The sequence below is a fragment of the Pongo abelii genome, chromosome 21 (assembly GCF_028885655.2).
Source record: "Pongo abelii isolate AG06213 chromosome 21, NHGRI_mPonAbe1-v2.0_pri, whole genome shotgun sequence".
Taxonomy (NCBI): Eukaryota; Metazoa; Chordata; class Mammalia; order Primates; family Hominidae; genus Pongo; species Pongo abelii.
This window is the reverse complement of record NC_072006.2, coordinates 36,020,234-36,043,967: the sequence shown is the minus strand read 5'-3', so window position 1 is coordinate 36,043,967 and position 23,734 is coordinate 36,020,234. Positions and strand designations below refer to the sequence as shown.

Sequence of the window (23,734 nt, the reverse complement as noted above, 5' to 3'; positions counted from 1 at the left end):
ATACAGGAGACCTTTCTTTCCCTTTCCAACAACAAAAACAAAATTCATAGTGTCACAAAGAAGTAGTCCACTATTTTTTTCCTTCATCCAACATGGTCTGCTACACCCATGTCTATACTATATTCACAGTGTAGACTGCTAAGAGTTTGTGCATTCTTCAGCAACCTGCAGTTCGTCCTTCCTTTCAAAGGAATCAGTCGGGTTCAAAGGACGGGACTATTTCAGTAGATGTTTGTTTTCTTTTTTTCTAATACTTTTATAAAGTGATATGCAGGAAGCTGAGGCAGGAGGATCACTCGAGCCCAAGAGGTTGAAGCTTCAGTGAGCCGTGTTCACGCCACTGCACTCCAGCCTGGGCAACAGAATGAGACACTGTCTCCAAAAAAAACAACAACAAAAAAAGTTATATGTATCCCAATCTGTGTATTTAAAGAGTATTACTTTTTAAAATTTGAGAGTTTGGTCATGATTAGCATAGTGGTAGTTGAGGTAGAGGAAAAAATAAATTCAAGACATATTTAGAAAGTTAAAGGAAGGAGGCTTTTATTGGATATGGGATGTGAGGAAGATGGAGGAGTCAACAGTCCCAGTTTTTTAGCTGAGCATCTAGACAGGTAGTTCAATAGTCATTCAATATATATCAACTGTAGTCAGCTCTGCTGAGGACCGGGAATACACGGAAGAACAAGTCAGATTAGATCCCAGAGCAGCAGGTAAGACAGATGTTAAACAAATAGTCACATGAATAATGAATCGTAGTAAAAAGGCAAAGTTCAAGGCACTCTGAAAGCAGATAAACTCATTTTTTGTTGTGAGAGGGAATTAAAGAAATAAGAGGCTGACCAGGTGCAGTGGTTCATGCCTGTAATCCCAGCACTTTGAGAGGCCAAAGCGGGAGATGGGTTTGAGGCCAAGAGTTCCAGACAAGCCTGGGCAACATAGCAACACAACATTAGAGACTCCTCTGTCTCTACACAAACTAAAAAAGAATTAGCTGAGCATGGTGGCACACACAGGTAATCCCAGCTACTTGGGAAGCAGAGGCAGGAGAATCGCTTGAGTCCAGGAAGTCGACTGAGCCAAGATCACACCACTGCACTCCCTCCTGAGCAACCAAGTGAGAACTTGTCTCAAAAAAAAAAAAAAAAAAAAAAGGAAAGAAAGAAGAGAAATGAAGGTGCTATTCATGAATGAGAGCTGGGATTAAGAAGTAAGATGGAGGCCGGGCGCAGTGGCTCACGCCTGTAATCCTAGCACTTTGGGAGGCCAAGGGGGGCAGATCATGAGGTCAAGAAATCGAGACCTGGCCAACATGGTGAAACCCTGTCTCTACTAAAAATACAAAAATTAGCTGGGCGTGGTGGCGAGCGCCTGTAGTCCCAGCTACTCAGGAGGCTGAGGCAGAAGAATCGCTTGAATCCGGGAGGCAGAGGCTGCAGGGAGCTGAGATCGCGCCAAGGCACTCCAACCTGGCGACACAATGAGACTCCGTCTTAAAAAAAAAAAAAAAGTAGGTTGGGGTGGGGAGAGCTGGATTTTACTGTAATTCATTTTCCCTCCTTGACTTTCATTTTTCCCATTCTTAAAATGGGGGAGTTGGTCTGTGCCCTCTTGGAGGGCAGAGGTTTGTCTGATTCACCTGTGTCCCTTGGCCGGCACTGAGCTTGGCTTGGAAAAGACACTAATTAGCGTTGTTTTGAATGGTTGAATAAACGGATGGACGGATGGATGGATGGACGGCCGGACGGATGGACGGGCAGGAGGGTTTCGCCAAGTCAGGAAATCTGAAATTCTGAGGTTCAACTTCCCCGGGGGTCACGGAGCTTAGTATCCCACTGTTGTGCAAATTTCCCGCCAGTTGGCCGGGCTCGCGGGACGCGCGCAGCAGCTTGGGCGGCGCGGTGCATGCCGGGACTTGTAGTCTTTCCTCTGAGTCCGTCGGCTTTTTTTCTTCCTCTTTCAGGAATTCCTCCGCGAGAACAACCCACCCCGCCCCCCGCCCCACCCCCTACCCATTCCGCGAGGAACACCCATCCCCAACCGATTTTGAATCCCTCTGCGGCTTTCCTCCCTTTTTCTAGGGACGATAAAAGCATCTGGGGCAGGTCGACTCCTACCTTCGGTCGCGACATAACGCGATTCCTCAGGGGCCAGACCAAACCGCCACCGCGCGCCGCGCGTGCTTATGCGTCCCGTTGCCAAGGCGACAGAGCGGCGCCTGGATCCGCCGCTCTGATTGGATGAGCCCAGGGCACGCTCTCGGCGAAGTGCGCAGGCTCTGGTCCACCAGAACCTCTGGAAGCTCTTGGGCGTCCTGGCAGCTTAGGTCCCCCGACTTCCTCAACCTTTCTTTCCCAGCCCCGCCTCTCCGCGACCCTGGGGCAGTTCGTTCAGAGGCTGGCTCCCTCTGCCCCACGCCGCCTCCAGCTGCACTTTCCTTAAACGGAGAGCGCTGCATCTGAAAAGTTGTCAGCTTTCGGTAAATGTAATGGTACTGAGTTTCCTTACTTAACGAAGTTACTCACTAAGTCACCTGGTCAGTTGGTCAGTCGGTAACGCGGCCAGTCGCCTCTGCTATCCCAGCCGCTTTCTAATCTTAAGGTCTATAGCCTCACCAATATTTGATGTTGTCCATCTTTTTCATTTTAGTGATTACAGTGATAGCTCATTGTAGTTTTTTTGTTTGAGACGGAGTCTCGCTGTGTCGCCCAGGTTGGAGTGCATTGGCGCGATCTCGGCTCAATGCAGCCTCTGCCTCCTGGGCTCAAGTGATCCTTCTGCTTCAGCCTCCCGAGTAGCTGGGATTACGGGTGCATGCCGCCATGCCCGGCTAATTTTTGTATTTTTAGTAGAGACAGGGTTTCACCGTGTTGGCCAGGCTGGTCTCAAACTCCTGACCTCATGATCCACCTGCCTCGACCTCCGAAAGTCCTGGGATTACAGGCGTGAGCCACTGCACCCGGCCAGCTCATTGAAGTTTTAAAAGTACTGAGGGGTTGACTGGGAAGGACATGAAGGAACTTTCTGGAGTGATGGGGATTTCCATCTCTTAATAAAGATGTGGGTTACATGAGTATATGCATTTGTCAAAATTGACTAAACTGAAAACTTAAGGTCTATGCATTTCATTATTTGAATGCATAGATCTTATTAGATCTATAGATAATATATATAAGATATATATAAAAAGAGACAAAGTTATCATTTGCAGATAGCATGAGAGTTTAATTGTTCAGAGTTCTTGGTTACAAAAAACTATCTTTGATTAACTGAAATAGAAATAGAATTCATTGGTAGGCTATTGAATGAGTCACAGAGTTGTTGGAAATCAGAATTAAAAAATGGGGAAGGAATTCAGGGAGTCTATCTGATCAAAATTATGGTCAAAATCAGTTTGCAGAAACTTTGATTGGGGTGCCATTTCTGATTATTACTGGACATCCCACACCACTACTGGCATGACTGCTGCAAATAGTACTGGATGCTGTTGCTGGTACTAGCACCTATGCTCAATAGATACCACTACTAGTACTGGAAATGGCCAAATAAATACTCAATAGACACCTACTTTGTTGTACTATTTGCTTCAGATTTAAAGTCCACAAACTGCTTTAGCTGCCAGGACTAGAGTACCTGCCTCTTCTAGCTTCATACAGTAGTAGTGTGGAAGATGCTGCTAGTTGCCTACACAATATCCATTCTTCCCTTCTGAAATAGATACCCATCAGAACTGTCTGCATTTAAAAATCCAAGATAATCTACAGAGTATTAGAACAAATAAAAGGATTTTTTTTTAAATCAATCCAAAAATGACTCACTATATATTGAATTTCTATATACCAACCATAGCTGATTGGAAACTACAATAAAAATATATAGCAACAGAAATATAAGATATGTAGAAACAGATCTAATAAAGTATATGAAAGACATTAAACCACAAATTCTTATGCTTCTACTCTGTGTCCTGCTCTGTTCTTGACTCTAAAAATACAGCAGAGAGGAAAACTGATAAAGCATTTTCCCTAATGGAGTTTATATTCTCATAGAGAAAATTATAAAATATTATTAAAGGACATCAAATAAATGCAATGATATACCATGTTCATGGATGGGAAGGCTCAATATCAGAAAGATGTGTATTTTCCCCAATCCAATCAGGATTTTTGAGAAATCTTGTCAAAATCAAAAGAACAATGTGTATATGTTGGGGCAAGGAGACACTTCTCTGCCTACCAAGCCAATGAGGTGTAGAGCTTCAAAACAGACACAGGAGTGTGTGTGTGTGTGTGTGTGTGTGTGTGTGTGTGTGTGTGTGTGTGTGTACTTGATGTATAATACAGGTGGCATTATAAATCACTGGGGAAAAAATAGAGGACTCAGTAAATGGCACTGAGAATTTACTTTCCATAGGGTTGAAAAATAGATGCCTAATTAAATGGATTAAATAAATATAACAAATATTTAAGACATGTACATGTTATATTTATTATCTTGGGGTGGGAAAGGACTTCTTAGATAAACAATAATAAAGCACTACTCATAAAGGAAAATGATGATCTGTGACTACCTCAAAATTTAAACTGCCAGGCGGGGCGCAGTGGCTCACGCCTGTAATCTCAGCACTTTGGGAAGCCAAGGCAGGCAGATCACGAGGTCAACAGATTGAGACCTGGCCAACATGGTGAAACCCTGTCTCTACTAAGAATACAAAAATTAGCTGGGTGTGGTGGCACATGCCTGTAATCCCAGCTACTCGGGAGGCTGAGGCAGGAGAATCACTTGAACCCAGGAGGCGGAGGTTGCAGTGAGCCGAGATCATGCCACTGCACAAAAGACATGGTAAATCTGATTAAAAGATAAGCTACAGACTGGGAGGAAACATCTACAACATATATAACAAAGGATTGGTGCTCAAGGAACTCCTTCAGACCATTAAGGAAAAGATATCCCTACCCTCACCCCTACAAAAGAAAAGAAAAATGGGCAAAGGATATAAATAGGGAATTTTCAGCAGAAGAAACTCAAATGGCCAGTAAGCCAATTGAGAAATGTAGATAAAAATAATCGTATGATTTGAAATACATCAACTATACAAAAATAAAATATGTCCATGTTTTTTATGAGGTCAGATGTTAGTGAGGACGTGGGGAAACGGGAGCCTTTACATGATATTCACACCTTGGGAGGCAATTTGGCAATATCTCATAAAGTTGAAAATGCACACACCTTACAACCCAGATATTCCACTACTAGACAATATCCTATAGGCCCACATCTCCATGGAATACCTTTCATCTTGTAGTTAATGTGCAAGGTGACAACCTTCCTAAAGAAATTTTTACACCACTCCATAGGTCATATGTATAAGGATGTTGTTTGCAATGTTCTTGATAACAGCAGAAAATATTAGAAACAATCTAAGTGTCCACTAGTAGGGTGATAGATGAATAAAATGGGATATATTCCTTTTTTTTTTTTTTTTTTGAGACGGAGTTTTGCTCTTGTCATCCAGGCTGGAGTGCAATGGTGCGATCTTGGCTCACTGCAACCTCCACATCCTGGGTTCAAGTGATTCTCCTGCCTCAGCCTCCCGAGTAGCTAGGATTGCAGGGACCCACCACCACGCCCAGCTAATTTTTGTATTTCTAGTAGAGACGGTTTCGCCATGTTGGCCAGGCTGGTCTCGAACTCCTGACCTCAGGCAATCCACTGGCCTCGGCCTCTCAAAGTGCTGGGATTACAGGTGTGAGTCACCACACCCGGCCAATATATTCTAATAATAAAATACCATACAGTGATAAGAATGATCCAGATTTATATTGTTATGTACATATCCCCAAAACCTATTGTTGAGTCAATAAAAGAAAGTTGTAGAATGATAAATGTTTTTTAAAGGTTACAATTTGTGTTAATTATAAACACATATAAAAGTATATTTCATATTATTTTGTATGTATAGATAGTAAGAGTTTAAAAACAGACTCAAAAGATATGCACCATAGCCAATCCTCGTGAGTATAGTGGTGAGTATCCCTGCCTGTCAAAAGATATGCACTAAATTTATGACACTAGTTGGGGAGAGAGTGAAGGAAGTGGGGAGAGAAAAGGGAACTTAACTACTTCAAGTTTATTTAGAATGTTTTTGCTTTATTTAAACAACATAATTGAAGCAAATAGGTCAAAATATCCTTACCTGGATTTAAGATTTTTTTTTCCCCAATGAAAAACACACAGGCCATAGCAATAATATGATAGAGGAAGTGTAGCATGCTTTGGGAATGCATAGCAGTGGGATCTAAACAAGTCTAATAGGAGTCAGTAAAGACTTCCAGGAGGAGATGAGAGTTAGCTTGGTACAGAGGATGGGAAGAGCAATCCAGGCAGAAAGAACAGCATATGCGAAGTTGAAAGTCAGAGAGAGCAAAGCATGACACAGATCAGTAACTAGGAAAGAGTGGAGTAGAGGGGAGAGATGAGGTTTCCAAACCTGTTTGGTCTTGTTTCCTTTTTCACAGATGTGGAAACATAGCCCTAATGAAGGGAGTAGAGACAAGGGTTCCTACTCTGTCAATTGTTCCATGATAATAGTAATGCCAATGGTAATAATAATAATAATGTACTGTGTTCCAGTCTTTCTACTAGGTATTTGAAACCTGTCCTCTCATTTATTCTTACTACAGACCTACAGAGGGGTTTTTTTTCCTCCCTATTTCATAGATGATGAAACTGTGGCCCAGAGAAGTTAAAAAACTTGCTCAAAGTCAGTGGCAGAAACGACATCCCACAAGGCCTCCTTGTGTGCCATGCTAAGCAGGTTTGACATTTTCCTAAAGGTGTTGGTGAGTGTATGAATTTCCTGTTGCTGCTTGTAATCACAACAAACATAGTGACTTAAAACAACACAAATGTAGTATCTTACAGTTCTTGAGGTCAGAGATGTGAAATGGGTCTCTCTGGGCTGAAATGAAGGTGTCGGCAGGGTTGAGTTTCTTTCGTAAACTCTAGGATAATCTGTTTCCTTGCCTTTTCCACTTGCTTCCCTTGGCTGTGGGCCCCCTTCGATCTGCAAACCCAGCAATTCCACCACTCCCACTTCTGCTTCTGTCATCTCATCCCCTCTGATTCCTACTCTCCTGCCTCCCTCTTTCACTAATAATGACCCTTGTGATTATGTTGGGCCCCTCTGAATGATCCAGCATAATCTCCCCATCTCAAGATCAGCTGGCCGGGCACGGAGGCTCACGCCTGTGATCCCAGCATTTTGGGGAGCCAAGGTGGGTGGATCACTTGAGGTCAGGAGTTCAGGACCAGCCTGGCCAACACGGTGAAACCCCATCTCTACTAAAAATACAAAAATTAGCCAGACATGGGTGGGCACCTGTAGTCCCAGCTACTCGTGAGGCTGAGGCAGGAGAATCGCTTGAACCAGGGAGGCAGAGGTTGCAGTGAGCCGAGATTGCACCATTGCACTCCAGCCTGGGCAACAGAGTAAGACTTCGTCTCAAAAAAAAAAAAAAAAAAAAAGAAGATCAGCTAATTAGCAACTTTAATTCCATCTGCAGTCTTAATTCTACCCTTTGCCATGTAGCATAACATTCACAGTTTCAAGGAAATAGAGTGTAAACACCTTTGGGGGGACCATTATTTTGTCTACCACAGTAATCCCCTAAAGGGCTCTAAGCAAGGGAATAACAGGATGAGACCCACATTTCAGCATCTTCCTATTATTGGTTTTGTAAAATGGTCATTTCATGATTTAAGACAGATTGGGCTTTGTAATAACTAATGCTTCCAAAGGCTGGACAGTACATAGATATTAAATATGTTAGGTCTAATAACACATATGGGCTTTTAACTTGAAAGAATTCTTTCCTACATGTAATTTGTGTCTTCCCCCTTAACACTCAGTGGGAGCACAAAGGACTGTTATAATTGCCCCTCTATGGGTAAATTAAGGGACATTGGCTCACCTGCCTAGGATCGCAGAGCTGCTAAGGCCAGGGCCATGGTAAGGAGCTAGTCTTCAGCCTCATTTATCAGTGTTTTCTTTCTTTCTTTTTTTTTTTTTTTTTTATTTGACTGGGTCTCGCTCTGTCATCCAAGCTGAAGTATAGTGATGTGATCACAGGTCACTGCTGCCTCAACCTCAAGCAATCCTCCCACCTCGGCCTCCAAGTAGCTGGGACTACAGGTTCGTGCCACCACATCCGGCTAATTTTTTGTTTTAGTTTGCTTGTTTGTAGAGACGAAATTTCGCCATGTTGCCCAGGCTGGTCTCCAACTCCTGGGCTCAAGCGATTTTCCCGCTTCAGCCTCCCAAAGTGTTGGGATTACAGGCATGAGCCACCACGCCCAACATCAGCATTTCTTTACAGCATCCATGGGTCGGGCATTTGGGGAAACTTAAGTCAGCACATCTTTGGCACAATTTTCTACATATAGCTCAGTGCCCAATAAACATGTGTTGAATTGGTGAACACCCCTGCTTTCATTTCTGTGACACAGATAGTGACTTTCAAGGCAGGAAGCCTAGGGGCCATCCTAAAATTCCTTCCTTCCCCCCACATCCAATCAATCTGCAAGTTCTTTCAGCTGCCCTGCCAAAATATTCATATATGCTGAGTCCATTCCCTTCTTTCCAGCTTCTTGGGTCCCACTCTGTCCCAGGGCACTGTCACCTCTTACCTGAGCTGCTGCAGTGGCCCCCATAAAGGAAAGGGTCAGTGAGGGGTCGAAGTATTTGACTTAAATAAATAAGATGACGTGGCCTCCCAGGTTAAATTTTCCTGTTGGATTTTTATCAGACAGAAGAGAAGGAAAACTTTAACTCCCAATCATGGCCATATGTGCTCCTGCATGCTCCGGCCCTGAACCGTCCTCTTAACACCACCTGTAGCTCCCTCTACTCCAGTCCCACTGGCTTTTTACAGAGGCCAAGCTATTCCCATCGTAGGGCTTTTGCCCATGCTGTTCCTTCTGCTGGAAATACTCTCTCCACTCTTTTTCTTTTTCGTGTGTGTAATTTTTTATTTTTTTGAGATAAGGTCTCGCTCTGTCACCCAGGCTTGAGTGCAGTGGTGCACTCATGGCTCACTGCAGCCTCCACCGCCTGGGCTCAAGTGATCCTCCCACTTCAGCTTCCTGAGTAGCTGGGACTACAGGTCCCGGCTAATTTTTTTTTTTTTTTTTTTGTAAAAACAGGGTCTCCCTATGTTTCCCAGGCTGGTCTCAAACTCCTGGGCTCACACAGTCCTCCTGCCTTGGCCTCCCAAAGTTCTGGGATTACAGACCTGAGCCATCATACCCAGCCAAATTTCTTTTAGAGATGGGGTTTTAGTATATTGCTTAAGCTGGCCTCAAACTCCTGGGCTCAATTGATCCTCCCGCCTCAGCATTCCCATGTGTTGGGATTACAGGCATGAGCCACCGCGCCTGGCTTTCCACTCTTTAAACAGCTGGATCCTTCTTATATATCACCTCTCAGCTCAAATGCCACTTATTCAGAGAGGTTCTCCCTGTCTGCTTTGTTTCCTTCATAGAAAACTGGGACCATTTGTAAATAATTTATTTATCTGTTTGCTTATCTTGTTTGCCTTTCCTCCTAGATCTAAGATGTCTAATATGTAGCGACTAGCTGCATATGGCTAGTAAGCATTTGGAATGTGACTTGTCTGAATTGAGATGTGCTGTAAACATAAAAGACACCAGATTTTGAATAGTTAATACAATTTAAAAAGGATATAAAATATCTCATTTATAGTTTTAAAATACTGACTATATGTTGAAATTATATTTTGGATATATTGGGTTAAATAAAAATATTATCAACAATTAACTTGTTTCTACTTTTTAAATGTGGTTGCACATGTGGCTGGCATTATATTTCATTTGGACAATGCTGGTCTATATCGTTAGCTAATGAAGGTAGGAACAATCTCTACCCACTGCTATGTCCCTAGTCTCTATCATATGCTAGATGCTCAGTAAGTATTTACTGAATAATTTGGTATGTATGAGAACTCTGGGCTTTTATGAGAGCTGAGACAGGCAGCCCCATGTATGCTATGAACTTGAGGGAGGAAGAAACAGGAAAGAAACAGTTTTATTTTTCTCCAATCACTGTATTTCAAAGGGCTCTGTGGATTCTCTCTGTCCTGCTCTCTATCCACAATCCCCAGTCACCTACTACTATAGATTGAGGGGTGGGGGTGATGGCTGAAGGAACAAAGCTGGTGCAGCTGCTTCTATTTCAGTCCTATAGGAAGTGTCTTGATTATTTTACATTCTCCACCTTTGGTCCTAGAAGCCAGGAAGGGCTCACCTCAACATCCTCAGAAACACAGCGTTAGCTGGGGCTCACGGGGACTTTTCCAGGGTCATCTAGCAGGTCAGAGGTGAACAGGGCCTCAAACTTTGGTCTCCAGACCCCTTCCAGGACCCTGACCTCTAGCTATTAATACATCCTGATGTAGTCTCCTTCAGACTGGAACCCTCCCACAAACCCCTCTCCCAACATTCACCTGTAATTTCTTGGGGCACCTAATGGCAGTTGTGCCTGGTCCCAGCAGAGCTTCGCTGGATGGCACCATCCCTCCTAGGGGCCGAAATGGATGGAAGGAAGGAGTGAGAGGATGGAGGAATGGATGGAAGGAAGGAGTGAGAGGATGGAGGAATGGATGGAAGGAAGGAGTGAGAGGATGGAGGAATGGATGGAAGGAAGGAGTGAGAGGATGGAGGAATGGATGGAAGGAAGGAGTGAGAGGATGGAGGAATGGATGGAAGGAAGGAGTGAGAGGATGGAGGAATGGATGGGAAGATGGACGAGTGAATGAGTGAATAGGAGGATGGGAGAATGGATGGGAAAGGAGGAAGGCTGGTTGGTAGGGTGTCTGCACGGGTGGAGAGGATGTATCCGAAGGAATTACCCACTTATCCCGTTCCAAGCAGACTCTGAAGAGCAGAGAGCCCTTGGCGATCAAAGTCCAGCCCCGTCACGTTTCTGCTAGAAGCCGAGGCGGGAGAAGTTGGGTGCTTTGCCCCGGGGCCCGCAGGGACGTCCAGGCAGAGCCGGAAGGGGGACGGGAGTTTGCGGGCCGGCCGGGGGGCTCTAGGCGACATCCCCCCATCCGCCCGCGCCTGCCGGTGCCAGGGTGGGGTAGCGCCCCCGCCCCCACCTCCGGAGGTGGCGGCCCCACGCGGCCCCAACAAACTGCCGTTGTCCCGCGGGCCGTGGGCCCGGCACACTGGGGCTTTGTCCGGCCCCCTGCCGCGACCCGAGGCGGGGGCCCCACATGACCGAAGGGGTAGGAGGAGCCTGCGGCGGCGGCGGTGGCAGCGGCGGCTCCACCACCATTTCCCTCCCGGGCCGGGGGTCGGCGGGCGGTGGCGGTGGCTGGGCAGGGCTGGGCAGGGCCGCGGACGCCAGGCCCCCCGTTCCCCGCCAGGCTGCAGGCGTCGGGCCTGGGCCGTCAGGGCAGCTGTGACCGGATCGCTTCCCGGGCGGCGAGCTGGGGGTGCACCCGGACCGCCGCCCCCGGGATCATGGGCAATGGCATGACCAAGGTAGGGGGCGGGCCCCGCGCAGCCTCCCCGGCCCCCGCCCCGGCCGCCGCGGCCCGGCGCTGACCAGCTCGGTCCACCCGCCTCTGACCTTCTGGTCTCGCCGGTCTCCGTGCGGCGGCATCTCCGTGTCCCTGTGACTCGAGACCGCGGCTGTCGGGTCTCCCCCTCTCTGACCCTGCGTCTCTGTCGCCGCTGTGTCCGCCCTTTCTCCGTGACTCTGTGTCTCTTGCTGTGTCTTGCTGTGGCTGTCACTCCCAGGCTGTCTCCCAGTGAGTGCTGCTCTCCGTCTGCATGTGTCCCTCTCCCTTGTCGCTGACTCCTCGCCTCTCTCCGGGGCTGTTTCTCCATCCTTTCCCGCCTCTGCCTGTCCCTGCCTTTCTGCCTCCCCAGCCCCAGAATTTCCATCCCTGCACTCTGCAAGTCCACCTCTCTCCTCTCCTCTCCTCTCCTCCTAAGACCTGCCTTCCTCCTCTCCCCTCTCATACCCAAGCTGGCCTCCCTTGGTTCCCTCGGTTGGTTAACTGGCCCCCTCACCCACCCTCCCCAGAGCCCCAGACCCCTCTCACAGAGGACTCAGGGCCCACAGAAGGGAACAGAGTGCTCCCTGAGCCCTGAGGTCCATACCCTTCTTGGGACAGAGAGGGGCTGTGGGCCCCCCAGCTGCCCTGGGGGTGGAAGGGGGTGCAGCCCCTGCCCCACTGACCCTTGCTTGTCCTTCCTCTAGGTACTTCCTGGACTCTACCTCGGAAACTTCATTGGTGAGCACTGCCCACTCTGTCCAGAGGCCATGGCACTCTGCCTGTCTCAGGCCTGTGTCCACCATTCATGCCCTGGCCCGTGCATCTCAGGAATGGGGTTGGGGGCAGGGAAGCGGCCCCAGGCTGGGAGGGGGGAAAGGCTGATGGAGGACAAGGGGTGCACGTGCAGGTGAGTGTCCCCAGGCTTGAAGGGACATGGAGGGAGCATGGGGGCCTGACACTGACATCCCTCCCCGCCATTCAGCCTTCCCCAGTGTTCTACCACCAGACCAAAGGGCCAGAGCAAAGGGCTCCTGGCCTGGGCTGTGGACCTGAGCAAGTCTATACCTGCACTAAGCCTCAGCCTCCTCCTCAGCACAAAAGGTCCACCAGCTGCTGAGGGCTCTTCTGGCCCTGAGGTTCTGGGTTGAGGTCTGTTTGCGGGTGCTGCTTCTAGCAGGGAAGCTGGGAACTCTTCCCCTCGTAACTTCCTCCTTGTCAGAGGAGAGGTCCCTGGAGATGGGCTGGGCCTTCTTATGAGCAGGGTCATGAGCACCAACCCTGTCGCACCCCAGATCCCTGGAGCAGCTGGGCAGCCTGGAGCTGGAAGTTGGGGGGGCGGTGAGCCGGCAAGCTTTGCATTCCCCACTCTCTCATCCATTCCTTCCACAATCTTCAGTCAGGAGGAGGGGACACCCATGTATAGATACCTTGTTCTTCAGGGGCTTCCAGGCTGGTGGCAGGCAGGCAGAGCTGAACATAGACCTTGGGTAGAAAACATGCTGGGTAGAAACCATGCTAAGGGGGCTGGGCGCAGTGGCTCACGCCTTTAATCCCAGCACTTTGGGAGGCGGAGGCAGGCAGACCACCTGAGGTCAGGAGTTCGAGACCAGCCTGGCCAACATAGTGAAACCCCATCTCTACTAAAAATACAAAAATCAGCCAGGCACGGTGGCAGGCGCCTGTAATCCCAGCTACTTGGGAGGCTGAGGCAGGAGAATTGCTTGAACCCGGGAGGCGGGGGTTGCAGTGAGCCGAGATCGTGCCACTGCACTCCAGCCTGGGTGACAGAGCGAGACTCTGTCTCAGAAAAAAAAAAAAAGAAAAGAAAAGAAAAGAAAAGAAAACATGCTAAGGGGCAGACTGATCCAGGGCTTTGGTGACCCAAGGTGGGAAAATCATTTCCATCTGCAGAGTCAGAGAAAGCTTCAGAGAGGGAGGGGCTCAGGTGCTTCACCCTCGTAAATCCTGGTCCCTTCCTTCCTGGGAGCTCCCTCAGCCGCTCATGCCACCTTGATTTCTGTGAGTATTTGGCCAAGTAAGGTCTGAACCCTCTGTAAGTGTGCAGGCCCCACAAGGGCAGGAGCCACGAAGCTGGCCCCAGACCTCCAGTGCCCAGCCAAAGTATACACATGGTTAGCACTCGGTAAATGCTCATCGAATGAGGAAGTGGAGATAGAGGGGACATGTGTTATTTATTCTGAATATAAAAGATCTGCATACGCTGGGTATGCAGCCCCTAGAGAGGGCCACTGTTGGGTACATCCTTGTTCATATATCTTTGTAGATAAAGACATAATATTTAAAACAAAAGTGGAAGCTTATTCTGTGTCCTTAAAAATACATTGTGGGCATCAGCCGGGCTCAATGGCTCACGCCTGTAATCCCAGCACTTTGGGAGGCCAAGGCGGGCGGATCACGAGGTCAGGAGATCGAGACCATCCTGGCTAACACGGTGAAACCCTGTCTCTACTAAAAATGCAAAAAAATTAGCCGGGCGTGGTGGCGGGCGCCTGTAGTCCCAGCTACTCCGGAGGCTGAGGCAGGAGAATGGCATGAACCCGGGAGGTGGAGCTTGCAGTGAGCCGAGATCGCGCCACTAGACTCCAGCCTGGGCGACAGAGCAAGACTCCGTCTCAAAAAAAAAACAAAAACAAAAAACAAAACAAAAAAAACACTGTGGGTATCATTGCACATCAGCATATAGAACTCTTTTTAATGGCAGCACACTGTGCCAAAGTATGCCTACACCATTAATCATCCAGTCCCTTTTTAATGAACACTAGGTTGTTCCCATGTTTCAACTATTCGTGATATAAGCAGGACTGCAGAGAACATCATCCTCCACACACGGTTTTCTGTGTGAGCAAGCGCTTCTGTAGACAAGATTCCTAGAAGTAGGATTGCTGGGTCAAAGAATATGCCTGGGAAGGGTGTTTTGGATGGAAAGAACAGCATGAGCAAGGATGGGGATATGCTGGACTGTTACTTGTGCGTGCCCCAGAAGCAAGAGGATCAGGGAGCCGGCAGAGTGTGGGCAGAGGTGGACTGGAGGGGTGAGGGGGAGAGCTGGGCAGGCAGTGAGCTCCCTCTGCACTTGGCCATCAGGGACAAATAAGTCACACCAGCCAGATTGGCTCAAGCATCCTATTTCTTTCAGATGCCAAAGACCTGGATCAGCTGGGCCGGAATAAGATCACACACATCATCTCTATCCATGAGTCACCCCAGCCTCTGCTGCAGGTACTTATTACCCCCATCCCAGGGCTATGCGGGGGTGGGAGGTGCAGACCCGTTTATCAAATATCTGCTATGTGCTAGGTGCTATGCTTCCTTCTTGACTCATGTTAACTCATTTGGTCTCCACCACTGGGCCATTTTACATTATCATCCCTATTTGGCAGCTGAGGCCCAGAGAGGTCAATCAACTCACCTAAGGTCACATATCCAGGAAGCTGAGGAGTTGGGGTATGAACACAGGCCATCTAGCACCAGAAGTCTCACACTGAACCTTAAAATGGCCCCCATATGGGCTTCCCATGACCCAGCTGGATGGATGAATCCAAACGGATGACTCTGGGCTCTGTATCTTGCTATGCAACCTTGGGCTGTGACTTCACCTCTCTAAGGCTTTGATCCCTCAGCTCTGTCTGCCCCCAGGAGGCTGCTGTGAGGATGCAAAGGGACTGCAGGATGGTGAAGACGCTTTGCACACTGTAAAGCGTGGTCCCCTCTAGAGCGGTTGGTGCTGGTATTATCAAATCCTGGGAAAGGGGCATGAGGGTGTTAGGACCCAGCAGAGGAAAGTAATAAATCCAGACTACACGTGCTTATGTCAGGAACATCTTCACTGTTTATTCACTCTATGACCTTGGCGACAGGACTTTGCACCCTCTGAGCCTCAGTTGCCTGATCTGTAAAATGGGAACTTTATAACAGTACCCACTTCACTGAGTGGTTGGGAACCACATAAATAGATGCCCAACAAATCACAACTGATACTATAACAAAGTTAATCATATTCTTATCCCATAAACAGAGCCTCTTCCCCCTTATCTATTAGAGTCTGTATCATCCACTGGAAAGAAAGAACCATGGGTGGGAAAAGGTCCTGGAGATCTGAAACGAAGACCCTGTTCTGCCATAGACTTGTTGTGTGATCTTGGCCAAGGTCCTTCCCTTCTCTAGGCCTCAGTTTTCCCACATGTCAGATTTGATATTCTCTAACAGCAACCTCCAATAATCTGTGATTTTCAGTGTCATTCAGAGAAGAAATTTCCAGGTCATTGCAGTCTTATTTTGCCTCATAGGGCAGCCTCATTTGGGAGTATTTGGAGTAAACAGTCACTAGATTGCACAGGGAAGGTTGTCAAGTCACGAGTGTATTTACTAATGAAATGACAGGCTACACAATAAGTCTCTGCTCCTACAGCCCTTCCTGCTTCTCCCAAGCATCTCTCCCTCCCCGCTCCATCAGCGAATTTACCAGGCAGGGTTTGATAGTACCACACAAACCCAAGGCCAAATGTGTTGCAAAGTGAAATTGCAAACCTTGCCAAAGATGCAGGATGTCATGACCTTGGGGAATGTGAGTGAGAGAAGGGCTGGAATCTCACACAAAGCCATGGACAAATGAGAACTGACTGGTGGTCCCTTAGTTACTGCCAGTGATGGGCCTGGCCCCTGAAAAGAGCCATTTGAATATCAAAATGTTAAGACAGTTTCTTGAGAAAAGCAAGGAGGTCCTCAGGAGGCGGGCAAAAATAATCTTCATGATATTGTGTGGCTGATCAGGAACAAAGGACATCACAGCAAGTTTGTTGGAAAAAATTCCTGACAATTTATTCCTTGATTATTCTCCTAATTAGCACATCATTTTATAACCATGATTCCTGAAATGTATACTTGTTTTCATGATTTTTGTTTCTTTTCAAGATAATCAAATCTGCTTTACCTTTTTTACGATGGGAATTTACATTGTAATTCCAATTTGGAGTGGAGTCCCTTTAAGTAGCCCTTTCCTGGCTACTTGATAAAGGTTCCTAGGTCCCTGTTGGGAGGGATAGGTGACATCATGCCCAAGTTGCTGATGGGGTTAGGAGACACCATCTGCTTAGAAGGTTCAGAAATCACAAGTGGTCACAGCTGGGAGACCTCAGAGATGACAACTACTTTCTTTGGACAGAGAGGACCATGGTGAGCCAGAGAGGGGCAGGAACTGGGCTGGGGTTATGCCCTGCCTGGGCAGCTCAGACCAGCATCAGGGAGGGTTGCAGGCAAGGTCCCCCGCCTGAGTATATTTTGTACTTGTAGGATATCACCTACCTTCGCATCCCGGTGGCTGATACCCCTGAGGTACCCATGTAAGTTCCCCGGGATGGACCCACAGATGGACAGACAGCTGCCTCCTGTGGTGGGGGAGGGGGAGGGGGTTTGAAGGAGGACAAAGTACTCAGGCCAGAAAGCTATCACAGATGTTCAACTCAACCAGTCCCAGGTTTGACTCTGTCTCAACCATGCCCTTGTGATAGGCCCTTGGCCAAGACTCTCCACCTCCCCGAGCCTCAGTCTCATCAGCTATGAAATGGGAAAAGGACACTCTGTACCTTGGGACCAGCTACACCGGCTGATTTGAAAGGGTCATGTTCAGCCTGTTCCTGGCCTTGGGGTTAAGACATCTGAGTTCCAGCCAGGCTTTGCCATTTACTTGCTGTGTGACCTTGAACAAATCACTTACCCGCTCTGAGCCTCACCTGTAAATCAGGAGTGCATGATCAGAGTCAAGGAGGCTTTCGAAGATCAGATGACACAGGTCAAGGATCTAGGATAGGGCCTGGAGTATAATTGAGCTCAGAAAATGAGATTTTTGTTTGTGGCATCAGCAGTAGTGCCTCCCCGCTTGGGATGGAGCCAAGCAGACAGTCCTGCCCCTTGGGAATCTTGCTCCCAGTCTGCTGCTGCCCATCATTGTGCCCAGGTGCTCTGATTGCAGACCCCAGAGGAGTGGGACCCCTGTATTTCCTCCCACCCATTTCTTTGAAAGGCCACAATAAACCCACCATGAAAACAGGGTCCACAGGAGGAGTGCTCCTGCCTAGATGGTGAGATTTGCCCTGACTGGTCTCTCTCACTGCCTGAAATGCCACCATTCTTGCTTCACACCCACACACCTCCAGCTCATGCTAAGTACTGGCCCATATTCACTGCATGTGCTGGCTGACCTGGGGACCCCAGGGCTCTATGTCCCTTGCTATCCTGTAATTGGGGTGGGGGCGGAACAACTCCTGAGAGATCTGCCCTGCAGTGCTCCCTACCCTATTGCTTTCTCCTCTAGCAAAAAGCACTTCAAAGAATGTATCAACTTCATCCACTGCTGCCGCCTTAATGGGGGAAACTGCCTTGTGCACTGGTGAGTTAAGCAGAGGGGGATAAGGTGGGGGAGGAAGGAAGTGGCTATGCCCTCTGCTGAAGGAAGTGGCTATGCCCTCTGCTGAACACTCCCCCTATGGGAAGGCTGGACCTGTGAGGGATCTTCTCCAGCCTGTCACAGTGCCTGAGGGCCCACCATTCACTGGAGAGAGGCCAACCCGGGACTCTATTCCTTATGAGCTGTGTGGCCATAGCCAAGTAGCTGTTTCTCTCTGAGACTCAAAGTCCTCATCTGTAAAATGGGGAAAAGAAAGCTGACCTGACGGGACTGTTGGGAGGGATAGGTGAGGTCATGCAGGTAGCTCGTCACCCTCCAGTAGTTCTGGACCTCCCTCCTCCCCTCCAGGCCTTGGAGATGATGGTGCAGGGCAGTGGGGAACCCTGAGCTGGGAGACAGGAATTCTGGGTCTTCCCACGTGCCCCTCGCTCAGTTGATGTCATTCATTCCTTAACTTCTCACTGAGCACCCATCCTATCCAGGCTCAAGCTGGCTCTGCTGGAGGCCCAGCAATGAGGCCAGTTTCCCAAGCCTCATTTCCCACCCTCTCCCTCCTTCCCCTTTCCAGCTGCACTAACCTCCTCCCCATCCTCCAAATCTACCAGGCTTATGCCTCATGGTCTTTGCACACACTGCCCAGAAGGTTCCTGACTAACCCTTATCCATCTTTCAAACTTCATTGATGTCTATTCCTTGGGAACCCCCCCCTTCCCTAACCCCACCCCACCTATACCTCTTCCTATGTGGATCTCCTAGCCCCCAGACTCATCCTCAAAGCTATTATCACCACCTGGAATTGATTATCTGATCAATGTCTGTCCCCCCCCAAGCCATACTGTAAGCTCCAGGACAGCAAAGACCATGTTTGTTTTATACCCACTACATCCCCAGTACCTGAAAAAGAACAGATGCTCAGGACATATTTATTGACTGAATGAATGGTGTTTCACTTAGGCTTTTGATGTGGGAGAACCCAGGGGATGCTCTAGACAGAGGGAACAGCATGGCAAAGGCCTGGAGGTGGGATGGCAAGTCCTGACAGGTCCCTTATGGTTGGAGCTCAGGAGGCGAGGGTGGGAGAGTTGAAGCAGGGTGGGGTGCCTGGGGGGCATGGAGGACATTGGATCTTACTTGAAACCTGAGGGGTCGTCGGGGATCCCAGCTTTGCAGGCATCTCTCGCAGCACCACGATTGTGACAGCGTATGTGATGACTGTGACGGGGCTAGGCTGGCGGGACGTGCTTGAAGCCATCAAGGCCACCCGGCCCATCGCCAACCCCAACCCAGGCTTTAGGCAGCAGCTTGAAGAGTTTGGCTGGGGCAGTTCCCGGAAGGTAGGGATGGGGTCAAGGGCTGGGTTGGGCCAGGAGTGGGAGATCCTTCTTCCCACTCGAATTGATCACTGATTGGAACATTTTTAGCCTGTGCCTCAGACTCGGATTTTTCTAGGGTCTCAAACTCATGGCCTTTGAGCTAATCCAGCTCCTAGGTGTATTTTGTTAGACAGCCAGGTGTTTTCTTTTTCAATTTATTATTTGAATGCCTTTAGATCAGTGCGGGCCCTTCCATTTTACCAGGTCTTCCAGCCCTCCCCACTGCCTGCCCTACCTGGCTGGAACCTGAAGGATTTGAGTGTTTGACCCCATCGGGGAGAATTGTCCATGTCCTACTCCACCCCTGTGTCCTTGATGAGACCACAGCAGTTTCCCTCTTATACCTCTTGGGGAGATGCTACGTAGAAATGTCAGGAACTGAGCCTCCCTGGGAACAAAGGATGAGAGGGGGAGGGCTCTCAGCAGGTTGAGGGCGGTACCCAGAGGCTCATCTGCAGCACGGCGTTGGGAAAGAGTCGGGCAAGGAAGAAATCTGTGGGAATGGGGTTGTGAGCACAGAGGTGCAAAGTGGGAGGAGTTACCCAGAAGCGCAAAGCGGGAGGAGTGATCCCCGCTGGGCGCCTGGGGGTCACTTTAGCAGGTCCGGAAGCTGGAGTGTAAAAGGGGGAAGAGGGGTCAAGGAGAGGGAAGGGCCTCCTAGAAAGGAAGGGGGACTCAGTGAGGGGATGGAAACCCCGGAGAAGGGAGGCAAAGAAGACGCTCAGGAAGGGAGGGGCTCAGCGAGGTGTGGGACGCTCGGAGAAGGGCGAAGGTCGGGAGGGAGGGGGCGGGGCCGGCTGCCTTGACCCCGCCCCGCGGCCGGCCTTGACCCCGCCCACCTCACCCGCCCACCCCAGCTTCGCCGGCAGCTGGAAGAGCGCTTCGGCGAGAGCCCCTTCCGCGACGAGGAGGAGTTGCGCACGCTGCTGCCGCTGTGCAAGCGCTGCCGGCAGGGCTCCGCGACCTCGGCCTCCTCCGCCGGGCCGCACTCCGCAGCCTCCGAGGGAACCCTGCAGCGCCTGGTGCCGCGCACGCCCCGGGAAGCCCACCGGCCGCTGCCGCTGCTGGCGCGCGTCAAGCAGACTTTCTCTTGCCTCCCGCGGTGTCTGTCCCGCAAGGGCGGCAAGTGAGGATGCAGTCCCGCCGTGGCTCCCCACTTCCTTCCGACTGGCTCCCTTCGGGGGCTGTCTGCGCCTTCCATGCCCCCCAGGACGGGCCCAGAGGCTGGGGGAGCCCCGCGGCGGCCTGAACCCTGCCTCCCGCGCCCGCCCTGCTCGTCCGCGTCTGCAGTCAGCGTCCCCAACCTGTGCGTCTCCGTGTCTGGGCCGGCCTGCTGCAGCCACCTGGTGCCTTAGTCCTTGGGCTGGGGGAGGGGGCCCACCCTTAAAGGCGGCGGGAGGGGAGGGAGGGGGAGTGGAAGGTTTGACGGGCCTGGAGGGTATTAAAGAGACACAGAAGAAGCTGCCTGTCCGAGTGCCTCCCAGTCATTCAACAAAGGCGGGGCAGCCTTTGTCATTCAACTCCCAGTCATTCAACAAAGGCGGGATTCTGCCGGGAGCCAGCAGGACTGCCAGGGGCCAGCAGCCTGCAGAAAAGGGGATGCGAGGGAGCCTGCATCCCCTGGGGGCCTGAGGAGCCCACCACCCTCCCGCAACTGCAGTCTGCGGAGTTGCCTCCTGGGACCCCACCTCCTTCTCTAACATCTCCCCTCCCCCAAAGCCGCGGTGTCCCGCCTGACAAGGCCCAAGTCCCTCCTTCTCTCGGAACCCCTCTCCACCTTTCGAACCCCTCTCCACCACCCTGAGGGGCCCCTCCCCTCCCTTCCCCGACTCCTTTCCCTTCCCTGTGCACAAATAGTAGCTAGGAAGGTGAGGCAGCGCCTCCCTCATCCTGACCTTTTACTGCATGAGTTCACTTAATCCTCAGGGAGGAAACAGAGGCTCAGAGAGATCACGCAGCTTGCCCGAGCACATACAGCCAGAGCAGGGAAAGCTGGACGCTAGCTTAGTCAGTCTGAGTCCCATGGTGGTAGGTAGTTAGGAAGCAGCTCCTCTGGTTTGGGAGGTTCCTGACAAGGAGGCTCCACCCCCAGCTAGTGGGAATGACCCTTCCTGCCAAGACTTTAAAGGCCAGGGCTGCCCATCAAAGCGGTAGCTAGCTCTGAGGATGAGTAGAAGTCACTGCAGCTGATATTTCCAAAACTAAAGTTAACCCAAAGTTGAGAGGAATCGAAAATAGCTATAACCCAATAGCCACTTGTATGGGGTTCTTAATATGCACAAATCACTGTGCTCAGGGCTGTCGGGGAGGCACCGATTCCAGCACTGGAGTTGGAGGATGGACAAAATAACCTTCAGCTGCCACCCCAACTTCCTACTCCTCATTCATTCAACAAATGTCCATTGAGTACCTACTGTGTGCCAGCCATTGTGCTTGGCCCTGGGTATACAGCAATGAGCAAAACCTCTGCTCATGTAGCTGACATTCTGGTCGGGAAGACAGCAGATAAAAAATATGCCAGGTGGTGAGGGAGTGGACCATTTGGTTATCTGGGGGAAGCATTCCAGGCAGACAGAACATTAAGGCCATGAGTTAGTAACCTCCTTGCCAGTAACCTCCAAAACCAGAAGGAGCTGCTTCCTAACTACCTACCATCATGAGTTAGGGTCTTTCCCTTCACAGTTCATGTGAAGAGCAAAGTGGCTGGACTCACCAGAGTGCAGGGAGCCCGAAGTCCTCCAGGCTGGTTAGTGGTGCTGCCAGACGCCCCATTTAAAACACCTTCTACCTCTGATGGTGTCTTCCCCTATTTAAAAGCCTCCATGGAGGCGGAGGCTGCAGTGAGCCAAGATTGCGCCACTGCACTCCAGCCTGGGTGACAGAGCGAGACCCTGTTTGAAAAAAGAAAAAAAAAAGCCTCCATGGCCCCCATGATCTATAGGACTGATCTGATATTCCAGATCAATCCTTCAGATGCTTCAAGAGCAAGGTGGCTACTAGAATATGGGAGCTGGAGGAAAGGAAGAGCATGAAGAAAGCCCTCCCAGCAGGTACACATCAGGAACAATGCTTCGTCTCTGGTCAATGCTGGCTGGGTGCCCAGCTCTGTGCCACTGCTGTGCAAAGGTGCAGTGAGTGGGGGGCGTTCTCTCTCAGAGCCTCAGTTCCATGAATACAGCAAGGAGTGGAGCAATCTGAGCAACTTGATCTCTTTCATATCCCACATCTCCTTTGACAATTTAATGAAAGATGCAAACCTCACCCCCCAAAAAATGCATAGACATGAAATTTACATTCACTTTTAGGGGGTCAGAGACCCCCACCAAGAATCCACAAAGTGCAGGTGTAGCTGTCGGCAGGCAGTGTGGGGCACTGCTTAGGCTCCCTGGCTCTAGGGAGCAGAGAGACACATTTTGGCTCCTGGCTCCACCACCCACTAGCTCTGTGACCTTGTTAGAGGGCTTTAACCTCTCTGAGCTCAGTCTTAACATTAAAACAGGGCATTATACCAACTTCATAGGCTGTTGTGAGAACCAATTGAGACACTGCAGGAAAGTGTTTAGCCAGGCCCAGCACTGTGATGAGCAGTCGGTAAGTGAGAACTCCTAATATTTACAGAAATAAGTGTGACCCCTGGACTACCTGCATCAGAACCTCACGGGGGAACTCATTACAATGTGGGTTTCCTGGGCTTCCTGCTCAGAAAGTCTGATTCTGCAGGTCTGAAAGGAGGTCATGAGTGTGCATTTGAAATGAGTTGCTGCCTCTCAGTTCTGGCAGGAGTTAGTTTGAGAAGCCCTATGCCTTTCCAATCTCGACAGTCCAGGTCCTGAAAAGAGACTGACAAGTATCCAGGTGGGCTGGGAAGAGCAGGTGATAGTTGCAGGGTGGGGCAAAGCTGTGTCTCTGGATGCTGCTGGGGGCCCACCTCCTGGGACCTGCCCCACTTGGGTGGATCTTGTGTCCCATAGCGCCTCCTGCCACCCCATAAAAGAGGATCAACACCCTCCAGGCTAGGCTGCTATGGGGAGGAGCAAAAGGAAAGGGCCTCCCAAGAGAGGGGACAAAACAGAAAGTGAAACCTGCCCACCCAGACTTTCACTTTCATAGCCTCCCAGCATCATCCAGGTGGCCCGTAGTCCCCAGGCCCACGTGGGTCGAGCCACTGCGAGCCCAAGACCTGGCCCCCGAGCACTGCATCCCTCATGGCCAGAAGGAAGGAAAGGTCCCCAACGGCAGGTGACCCATGGCAGAGCCAGAGGTTCCCTGTGCCTCTGGGACTGGGGTGGCACAGATTGAGAGTGGATGCTACATGGGGTTACGCTGGGAGGATGTGGGCAAGACCCTCTTTC

At 50.0% G+C, this 23,734-nt stretch overlaps 2 protein-coding genes across 11 annotated transcripts in view; one reads left to right on the top strand and one right to left on the bottom strand.

Annotated features, from left to right (window-relative positions):
* Positions 1 to 11,300, bottom strand: part of TTLL9 (tubulin tyrosine ligase like 9) — a 75,800-nt gene extending 64,500 nt beyond the window's left edge. Inside the window, exons 1-2 of one of the 4 annotated variants that reach the window (XM_054541774.2) lie at positions 10,929 to 11,300; positions 10,524 to 10,597 (exon numbers count right to left, since the gene is read on the bottom strand). In XM_054541774.2, coding sequence (XP_054397749.1) covers positions 10,524 to 10,592 — 69 coding nt within the window. In that variant the 5' untranslated portion in view covers positions 10,593 to 10,597; positions 10,929 to 11,300. Of the gene's footprint in view, positions 1 to 2,117; positions 2,214 to 10,523; positions 10,598 to 10,928 lie in introns of those variants that run through there. The other 3 variants (XM_054541773.2, XM_054541775.1, XM_054541776.1) reach the window with 3 other exon arrangements.
* On the top strand, positions 11,108 to 20,853 carry DUSP15 (dual specificity phosphatase 15). 7 transcript variants are annotated; one of them, XM_024238879.2, is made up of 7 exons: positions 11,108 to 11,306; positions 12,290 to 12,323; positions 14,743 to 14,825; positions 16,896 to 16,945; positions 17,917 to 17,991; positions 19,172 to 19,343; positions 20,240 to 20,853. In XM_024238879.2, the coding sequence occupies exons 1-7, from the start codon at positions 11,295 to 11,297 to the stop codon at positions 20,510 to 20,512; spliced, it is 699 nt and encodes a 232-aa protein (XP_024094647.1). In that variant the 5' UTR covers positions 11,108 to 11,294; the 3' UTR covers positions 20,513 to 20,853. The 7 variants fall into 7 exon arrangements, with proteins under 7 accessions (XP_024094647.1, XP_054397753.1, XP_024094646.1 ...); XM_054541778.1 differs by having other exon boundaries at positions 11,148 to 11,306; positions 19,193 to 19,343; positions 20,240 to 20,848; XM_024238878.2 differs by having other exon boundaries at positions 11,220 to 11,565; positions 20,240 to 20,848.
* Positions 20,854 to 23,734: the final 2,881 nt, after the last annotated feature.